At 38.1% G+C, this 10802-nt stretch overlaps 1 protein-coding gene across 1 annotated transcript; it reads right to left on the bottom strand.

Annotated features, from left to right (window-relative positions):
* Window positions 1-1840: 1840 nt before the first annotated feature.
* LOC128581003 (olfactory receptor 7A17-like) lies at window positions 1841-2794 on the bottom strand. The gene has a single exon (XM_053583466.1). It carries the CDS (start codon window positions 2792-2794, stop codon window positions 1841-1843), a length of 954 nt encoding a protein of 317 aa, XP_053439441.1.
* Between the last annotated feature and the right edge of the window lie 8008 nt (window positions 2795-10802).

The following is a 10802-nucleotide window of genomic DNA, read 5'->3' as shown; positions in this document are numbered from 1 at the left end:
CAACTGCAGCAACAACAAAGAAGTAGCTGGGTGTTGTGGTGGCACCTGTAGTCCTAGCTACTTGGGAGGCTGAGGCAAGAAAATTGCTTAAGCCCAAGAGTTGGAGGTTGCTGTGAGCTGTGATGCCATGGTACTCTACCCAGGGCAACAGCTTGAGACTCTCTCTCCCCTCTGCAAAGAAAACAAAAAATAAACACCTACCTACAACCAACTAATCTTTGACAAAGCAGATAATGATGTACACTGGGGAAAATATCTCTATTTAATAAATGGTGCTAGGAAAATTGGATAGCCAATGGACAAGAATGAAATAGGACCCCTAGATCTTACCACTCAAAGATTAGTTCAAGATGGATAAAAGATTTAACTGTAAGGCATGAATCCATAAGAATTATAGAGGAAAATGCAGGAAAAACTCTTCTAGATATTGGCCTAGGCAAAGAATTTATGAATAAGACCTCAATGGCAATCATAGTAACAACAAATATAAGTAAATAGAATTTGATTAAACTAAGAAAATCCTGCACAACTAAGGAAAAAATTAACAGAGCAAATAGAGACTCCTGATACTAGCAATTTTAATTGGGGTAAGATGATAGCTCATCTTGGTTTTGATTTGCATTTCTCTATTATTAATGATGTTAGTGAGGATGTGGAGAAAAGGCAACACTCTTACACTATTGGTGGAAATGTAAATTAGCACAGCCACTATGGAAAACTGTATGGACCTTCCTCAGAAAACTAAAAATAGAACTACCATATGATCCAGCAATCTTATGTGTGTGTGCGTGTGTGTGTATATGCATACAAACACACACGCACACACACACACACACACATTCACCAAAAGAAAGGATATCAGTGTATCAAAGACTTATCTGCAGTCCCATGTTCATTGCCACACTATTCACAATAGCCAAGGTAGAAATTCAATTTAAGTATCTATCAGTGGATGAACAGATAAAGAACATGTGGTATACAAATAAAATGGAATACTATTAAGTCTTAAAACATGAAATTCTGTCATTTGAAACAACATGGATAGCACTAGAGTTCATTATGTTAAATGAAATAAACCAGGCACACAGGACAAAGGTCACATGTTCACACTCAGTATGTGGGAGCTAAAGCATCTTAGCTCTTGGGGTTAGAGAGTAAAATGGTGGTTACCAGAGGTTAAGAAAGGCAGTGGGGATGGGTGTGAATGGGTAGCACAACAGGGTGACTATAGTTAATAACAACTTACTTTATATTTCAAAATAATCAGAAGAGTAGATTTGGAATGTTCCAAACACAAAGTAATGATAAATATTTGAGGTGATGGGTTCCTAAATTACAGATTTAATCATTACACATCATATTCTTGTATGCAAATATCACACAAATCATAAATATGTACAACTATATATACCCATAAGATTGAAAATATTAACAAAAAGAAACAAATGACGGACACAAAAGGAGCACAAATGTGGCCACAGAAATTCTTGTCCAATAAAATGATGTAAAAGGCCTCAGCTGTCACTTGTAGTTTATTGTGTGGGACTAGTACAACTAATTGCTCTATGGACAAATGGCAATCTCCAAAATTGTTTCTGACCCAATGTTGGGAGAGCTTTGGAAGGGTAGGAAAATGACAGAAGGAAAAGTCTTTTGAATATCAGAGAGAGCAGAAAGCTTCATAAAAGGGAATTGATTAAATTTGATAAAGCAGTTGCATTCAAAGAAATGGAAACTTCAGGAAATAATAAAGAGAAGGAGCAAATTGTACTTCCATGCTCTGATGAAACAATAGCAATTCTGGCTCTGGTGTTTGATCCCTGACATCATGGGTACACCTTCAGCCCCAGGATAATTGGTCTTTTTTGGTTTTCCCTCCCAAAGAATCCTTCAGAGCCCGCTTTATGTCTTTATTCCTCAGACTGTAGATGAAGGGGTTCAGCATGGGAGTGACCACCGTATACATCACCGAGGCTGTTGCACTGGAGTGTGAGTTGTGGGTGGCAGCAGAACTGAGGTACACCCCTAGGCTTGTGCAATAAAATAAGGAGACCACTGAGAGGTGAGATGCACAGGTGGAAAATGCTTTGTACTTCCCCTGAGCTGAGGAGATTGCACATATGGAGGAAACTATCTTAGAGTAAGAGTAAAGGATCCCAGTGAGGCATCCACCACCCAGGAGCACAGCTGCCAAATACATCACTATGTCATTAAGAAAAGTGTCAGAACAAGCAAGGTGGATTATCTGATTAAGTTCACAGAAAAAGTGGGGGATTTCCAAGTCTGTGCAGAAGGTCAGCCGCAGCACCATCAAGCTATGTAATGAGGAATGCAGAACACCCATGATCCAGGACGCCAGAACCAGCAGTCCGCAGAGCCTGGGGTTCATGATGACCGTGTAGTGCAGGGGGTGACAGATGGCCACAAACCGGTCATAGGCCATCACCATCAGGAGGAAGCTGTCCAACCCTACATAGAGTATGAAAAAGTACATCTGGGTGATGCAACCTACGTAGGACATGACTTTGCTCTGTGTCTGGATGTTCACCAGCATCTTAGGCACAGTGGTAGAAACAAAACAGATGTCCACAAAGGACAGGTTGGAAAGGAAGAAGTACATAGGGGTGTGGAGGTGGGCGTATACAAGGATGACTAGGATGATGAGCAGGTTCCCGAGCACAGTGACCAGGTACATGGACAAGAACACCCCAAAAAGGAAGGGCTGCAATCCGTGTTCTACTGAAAATCCCAGAAGAAGAAATTCTGAAACGTGTGTATCATTCTCTGGTTCCATGTGATACAGGTGACTACAAAAAAAAAAGAAAAAAAAAGAAAAAAAGAACACGGCACAAGCATGCATCATTCACCTGTCAGAAATGCTACCGTTTATGTTCTATAGTCAAGAAATTAATTTCTATGACCTGTGTATTGGCCTGTTCCCCTTCAGGGGATCCCCACCCCATGTGTGTTTAGGAATTTCTTTTCTGTGACACTCAGATTTTCTCCAAATGATCATGTATTCAAAAATTTTGATGAGAAATTCTTCCATTCATTTGGGGGAATACAAATTGAATAAATATCATGTCTCAGGTGCTGTCTAGACAATGTGTGCAGAGTACCAAAACAAAAAACAAACCCCAACCCTCCAAATTCCTCCAGTAAAGTATGGAGAAAAAAATAGAAGCAAATAAAAGGAAATCACAGACTAAGTCAGATGGTGACAAGTGCTATGAAGAAAAAGAAAATATATATATATAAAAAAAGAGTGAATGGGTATGTTAATTTTTACTGGCTGTTCAGGAAAGTTTAGCAGACAAGGTAAAGAGACCTTGCAGAGACCTCAAGGAAGACAAGATGGAGGCTAGTTGGTAATCTGTGTGCCCAGAGGAGGGATGGCCGGTGCAAAGGCCCTGAGGAAGACACTTGTTTCAGAGGCTCAAGGCCAAAAAGAAGTGCAATGAAGCAAGGGAAAGAGTGGTGATACTTGGTGTCAGAGAATGATGCAGTATGAGGATGCCTCATTGGTTGCTGTTGCTCCCAAAGTGTCCCTTGCATTAAAATGCATCCCTTTTTGTTTCCGTATGTTGCCTTGAGTTCTGACCTCTATGTTATGTAACATTTTGGAATATTTTGAGTCCTGTTTCCCTTGCTTTGGAACCTGCTCTCACCCTTAAAGGCAGCCCCCCAACCCAGAGCACATATACACACACATAGTGAGGATTCCTGGGTGTGGGAATGGCACACCTTTCTCACCTCCATCACGCTATTAGACCCGGATGGATACAAGACAGGCTGTCAATATCAGATTATCTTTTTGCTTTGGTATGGCCATGTCCTGCCCTCTGTTTAAATAAAAAAGTATTGTTTTAAAAACCCATAACAACTATTCCTGGGTCGATATGGTGCCTATTGCAAGGGTACATGTTAAATCTATTAAGAGTAGAGTATAAATGTCTTAACACCATAATTAAGTGAGGTGAAGGCTATGTTAACCAGTTTGATGTAAGCATTCCAAATTGTATATAAAATCAGCACATTGTACCCCATAAATGCATTAATGTACACAGTTATGATTTAATAAAAAAATTAACAGTAAAAAAAAACCCCATACAAACAAAATATCTACTTGATAAACACAGAGAGGGGAGTTCAATGGACCTGAGTGTGTGTGTGTGTGTGCCTGTGTGTGAGTGTGTGTGTAGAATATTTACCAATCCCAGGCAATTCCTGAGGAATTACAGGGAGTAAAAAATTTCCTTGGTTGTAGCAACATTTCAGCTCCCCTTGTATTTCCTCCATAACAAGTTAAAATAATAACAAATCAAAAACAAGTTATTCCAAAAGATAAAAGTAATGGCATCTTTTTGGTGCCAAGACACTTATAGATTAGACACAACAATAGAAAGAAGGAGCAAAGGAAATAGACCAACAACTAAAAAAACAAAACGAGATCTACAAAGAAAAACAAAAGTTAGGCATTTAAAAATATGAAATAGTAGGAGACTTTTTTTCCTTGTGTTTATTTCAAGTTGATTTGAATGACTGGTTTTTATGTGCTGCTATAGAAGACGAGACAGGCAGCTTTCTCACTTTTCTTGAGTGGCAATCTATTCTTAGGTTTGGAGTTTTGACCTGGTATATATACTTTTTTTCTTTTTTTACAAACCCCATGGCCACCCTTTAGTCCAGGATCCAGTTTTCTTTCAACATGCAAAGCCTTCCATAATACTCCCATGGGCACACACCTTGACAAGTCTACCCTTTCCTGCGGAAAAAACGTTCTTTGTATAATTAATACCCGAGGACATTATGTCATATGCACATTTATTTAATTGTATTCTGTTTTCTCCATTATAATGCAAGCTACAAATGAACAGGGAATTCACCTGCTTTGTTCACCTTTGTGTTTTCACAAAGATATGTGAATATGTGTGTATGATATAGAGACAAATTTTAAGAAAATGGGAAGTTAGGAGATAAAATGAATGGCAGGGAAATAAAACCAGGTTACATACGGAAGTTCCCAAATAACAATGTAGTAACCTAAATAGAAAGGAGTATTGGTAGTTAGCTGAAAGAAGATATAAAATAGCAATAATTCAATGATTTCAACATGGATAAGGAATTAAAGTTGTAAAGATCAAGGCCTAAGAGATTATAACACATAATTGAGCTGGAGGATCTAAATTTGTAGTTTTATTTTCTATAAAGAAATACAGATAAATATGTTTATGAAAGATAAAGGTAATCTCTAGTCAAATGATGAAGAAGAAAGCCTTCCAAATGATGGCCAAAGGCACTGTGACTTGGGGAAATAGACTGAATCACAAAACGAAAGAAGGCACAAAAAAGAGCAATAGCCATGTGAAAACAAGTTGGAAGCATATAAAAGGCAATTTATTCATACAAATGACACAGAAGAACTTTGTACCTTTATAAAGCAACGAGGGGGAGATGATGTGACTAACAGAATGATTTGATCACACAAAGTTTATATAAACTTTCCTACGTTCCCCCAGTACCTTTATACATATGTAATAAAATAACTAAATGGTAAACAGCAAAGGTGGTAAAAACTCCAGTTCTTTTGTTTGACAGAACACAATCAAGGACAGAAATAAAAACTCTATGAGCCCACTTAGAAAAGCTAAGAATTCATACATACCTTCAATGAATCCCAAACAATAAAAAAGAAAGAAAGAAAGAAAAAATAAAAGAAGTTATATAGAAAATTTGCAATAGCAAAAGCAAATGTACAAGCATACAAATATACTCAGACCCAGAAGTAAGGAAATAATTGCAAGTGAAGCGCATTTCACCTGGTAAATAACTATTTTGTCCCTCATACCTAGCACGAGGGGAGGTAATTGTAAAATATATGCCTCACAAAGTGCTTTTGCAAGGTAGTATCAATCAGCACGCAATCTATTGTCAAGATCTTTCTCATCAATGTGGAAGCATACTCAGATATGCCCTGTCTTAAAAATAAACAAGAAATGCCCTCACTTCAGTGTATATCACCCTTTAGCCGATACTCTATTTATCTACTTCCCATAAATGCAAAGGTCCTTCGACCCTTGTTCTACTTTTATTGGAACCACTTTACGTCTTTAATTCTCTCTTCTAATTAGGCTTCCAGCACTTAAATGTCAACATTGCTGAGTCCAATGGACATTTCCCTGTTCAGCATTGTAAATAAAAACCTAAATCAATCAACTAACTGATCAATCAAACAACTACAGCAATCTCCAGGGTCTGGGCTAGTCAGGTTTGCCTCTCAGGTGACCTCAGGTAAATATTCTCTGCAGCTTACCTAGATGGGATCTCTCAGAGGAAGGTCTTTGTGTGGAAGTTCTAACGCCTTCCTGGATGGTGGATGGTAGAGACTGAAACTCTGTCATCAGACAAGACAGCAGGAAGGAGTGAAGCATGGGTTTCCAAGCCAGACTTAGGATTCCAAAAGAAGCAACAATATCCCTTCCAGCCCTGTGTTGTACATAACAACCAAAGAGGAGATATTTACAGCTCTCTAAATCTGCTCATGTGGCATGTTTTCCTCTGACTATTCAAACCCTCAGCACATCATTTCCCTGTGGGACTTAGTAAATGGGGAACTGGGACCTAGACACAAAAACTGCTATCCAGTGGCAACTGCTCTGTGCAAGATAATTTCTCATGAGCTTTGAAATATTACATACTTCTCACATAAACTCCATAAAGTAGGTGAGATCTCCCAAGTTTATGGATAAATAATTAAGGTCTAACAGTCTCACTTCCTGTCATGTAGGAAATACTCAAGAGACAAGTGTAGACATTTTGAAAAATGTAAATGCTTATTTTTGAATGATAAAAATTGCATATATTATTTGGTACAAAGTGATGTTTTAATCTATGAGTGCATTGTGGATTGGTTAATATGTTCCTCTCTCATATACGTATTTTCGTCATGAGAACATTTAACATCTATTCTTTTAGCAAGTTTGAAATATGCAATGCATTATTATCAACTATGCTCACCTTGCTCTACCATAGATCTTTTTATTTTATTTTATTTTATTTTTTTATTTATTGAATATTCTTTATTTTTTTCTCAATAATTTTTTTTATCTTTTTTTATTGAATCATAACTGTATACATTGATATGATCATGGGGCATCATACATTTGCTTCATAGACCATTTGACACATTTTTATCACAATGGTTAACATAGCCTTTCCGGCATAATCTCAGTTACTGTGTCAAAATATTTACATTCTACATTTACCAAGTTTCTCACATACCCCTGTAAGATGCACCACAGGTATGATCCCACCCATCCCCCTCCCTCTACCCACCACCCCCCCTCCCCTCCCTTTCCCACTTCCCCCTATTGTTAGGTTGTAACTGGGTTATAGCTTTCATGTGAGAGCCCCAAATTAGTTTCATAGTAGGGCTGAGTACATTGGGTATTTTTTCTTCCATTCTTGAGATACTTTACTAAGAAGAATATGTTCCAGCTCCATCCATGTAAACATGAAAGAGGTAAAGTCTCCATCTTTCTTTAAGGCTGAATAGTATTCCATGGTGTACATATACCACAATTTATTAATCCATTCATGGATTGATGGGCACTTGGGCTTTTACCATGACTTAGCAATTATGAATTGGGCTGCAATAAACATTCTGGTACAAATATCTTTGTTATGTTGTGATTTTTGATCTTCTGGGTATATGCCCAGCAGAGGAATTACAGATTGAATGGCAGATCTATTTTTAGATCTCTGAGTGTTCTCCATATATCTTTCCAAAAGGAATGTATTAATTTGCATTCCCACCAGCAGTGCAGAAGTGTTCCCTTTTCTCCACATCCATGCCAACATCTCTGGTCTTGAGATTTTGTGATATAGGCTAGTCTCACTGGAGTTAGATGATATCTCAAAGTAGTTTTGATTTGCATTTCTCTGATGATTAAAGATGATGAGCATTTTTTCATATGTCTGAAGGCCGTGCGCCTGTCTTCTTCAGAGAAGTTTCTCTTCAAATCCCTTGCCCAGCCTGCGATGGGATCCCATGTTTTTTTCTTGCTGATGCGTTTGAGTTCTCTGTGGATTCTGGTTATTAAACCTTTGTCAGAGATATACCCTGCAAATATCTTCTCCCATTCTGAGGGCTGTTTGTTTGCTTTACTTACAGTGTTCTTAGCTGTGCAGAAGCTTTTTAGTTTGATCAAGTCCCAGTAGTGTATTTTTGAAGCTGCTTCAATTGCCCGGGGGGTTCTCCTCATGAAATACTCACCCAGACCAATTTCTTCAAGGGTTTTCCCTGCATTCTCCTCTAGTATTTTTATAGTTTCATGTCTTAAGTTTAAATCTTTAATCCAATGAGAGTCTATCTTCGTTAATGGTGAGAGGTGTGGGTCCAATTTCAGTCTTCTGCAGGTTGCCAGCCAGTTCACCCAGCACCATTTGTTAAATAGGGAATCTTTTCCCCACTGAATGTTTTTAATTGGCTTGTCAAAAATCAAATAGCGGTAACTAGCTGGATTCATCACTTGGTTCTCTATTCTGTTCCAGATATCTACTTCTCTGTTTTTGTGCCAATACCATGCTGTTTTATCAGTATCGATTTGTAGTAAAGTCTGAGGTCTGGTAGTGTGATTCCTCCTGTTTAGTTTTTATTTCTGAGTAATGTCTTGGCTATTCAAGGTTTTTTCTGATTCCATATAAAATGAAGTATTTTTTTTTTTATTGTTGGGGATTCATTGAGGGTACAATAAGCCAGGTTACACTGATTGCAATTGTTAGGTAAAGTCCCTCTTGCAATCATGTCTTGCCCCCATAAAGTGTGACACACACCAAGGCCCCACCCACCTCCCTCCTTCCCTCTTTCTGTTCCCCCCCATAACCATAATTGTCATTAATTGTCCTCATATCAAAATTGAGCACATAGGATTCATGCTTCTCCGTTCTTGTGATGCTTTACTAAGAATAATGTCTTCCACGTCCATCCAGGTTAATACGAAGGATGTAAAGTCTCTATTTTTTTTTAATGGCTGAATAGTATTCTATGGTATACATATACCACAGCTTGTTAATCCATTCCTCGGTTGGTGGGCATTTAGGCTGTTTCCACATTTTGGCGATTGTAAATTGAGCTGCAGTAAACAGTCTAGTACAAGTGTCCTTATGATGAAAGGATTTTTTTCCTTCTGGGTAGATGCCCAGTAATGGGATTGCAGGATCAAATGGGAGGTCCAGCTTAAGTGCTTTGAGGTTTCTCCATACTTCCTTCCAGAAAGGTTGTACTAGTTTGCAGTCCCACCAGCAGTGTAAAAGTGTTCCCTTCTCTCCACATCCACGCCAGCATCTGCAGTTTTGAGATTTTGTGATGTGGGGCATTCTCACTGGGGTTAGATGATATCTCAGGGTTGTTTTGATTTGCATTTCTCTAATATATAGAGATGATGAGCATATTTTCATGTGTTTATTAGCCATTCGTCTGTCATCTTCAGAGAAAGTTCTATTCATGTCTCTTGCCCATTGATATATGGGATTGTTGGCTTTTTTCATGTGGATTAATTTGAGTTCTCTATAGATCCTAGTTATCAAGCTTTTGTCTGATTGAAAATATGCAAATATCCTTTCCCATTGTGTAGGTTGTCTCTTTGCTTTGTTTATTGTCTCCTTAGCTGTACAGAAGCATTTCAGTTTAATGAAGTCCCATTTGTTTATTTTTGTAGTTGTTGCATTTGCCATGGGAGTCTTCTTCATGAAGTCTTTCCTCAGGCCAATATCTTCCAGTCTTTTTCCTATGCTTTCTTGGAGGATTTTTATTGTTTCATGCCTTAAATTTAAGTCCTTTATCCATCTTGAATCAATTTTTGTGAGTGGGGAAAGGTGTGGGTCCAGTTTCAGTCTTTTACATGTAGACATCCAGTTCTCCCAACACCATTTATTGAATAGGGAGTCTTTCCCACAAGGTATGTTCTTGTTTGGTTTATCAAAGATTATTAGGTGGTTGTAAAATGTTAGTTTCATTTCTTGGTTTTCAATTCAATTCCAAGTGTCTATGTCTCTGTTTTTGTGCCAGTACCATGCTGTCTTGAGCACTATGGCTTTGTAGTACAGACTAAAATCTGGTATGCTGATGCCCCCAGCTTTATTTTTGTTACAGAGAACTGCCTTAGCTATACGGGTTTTTTTCCGGTTCCATACAAAACGCAGAATCATTTTTTCCAAATCTTGAAAGTACGATGTTGGTATTTTGATAGGAATGGCATTGAATAGGTAGATTGCTTTGGGAAGTATAGACATTTTAACAATGTTGATTCTTCCCATCCATAAGCATGGTATGTTCTTCCATTTGTTAATATCCTCTGCTATTTCCTTTCTGAGGATTTCATAGTTTTCTTTATAGAGGTCCTTCACCTCCTTCATTAGGTATATTCCTAGGTATTTCATTTTCTTTGAGAGTATGGTGAAGGGAGTTGTGTCCTTAATTAGCTTCTCATCTTGACTGTTATTGGTGTACACAAAGGCTACTGACTTGTGGACATTGATTTTATATCCTGAAACATTACTGTATTTTTTGATGACTTCTAGGAGTCTTGTGGTTGAGTCTTTGGGGTTTTCTAAGTATAAGATCATGTCATCAGCAAAGAAGGAGAGTTTGACCTCCTCTGCTCCCATATGGATTCCCTTTATTTCCTTGTCTTGCCTAATTGTATTGGCTAGACCTTCCAGCACTATGTTGAATAGTAAAGGTGACAGAGGACAACCTTGTCTGGTTCCAGTTCTAAGAGGAAAAGCTTTGAGTTTTACTC

This window comes from Nycticebus coucang, chromosome 3 (genome assembly GCF_027406575.1).
Source record: "Nycticebus coucang isolate mNycCou1 chromosome 3, mNycCou1.pri, whole genome shotgun sequence".
NCBI lineage: Eukaryota > Metazoa > Chordata > Mammalia > Primates > Lorisidae > Nycticebus > Nycticebus coucang.
Note: the sequence above shows the minus strand (reverse complement) of the source record. Positions and strands in the feature narration are given on the sequence as shown.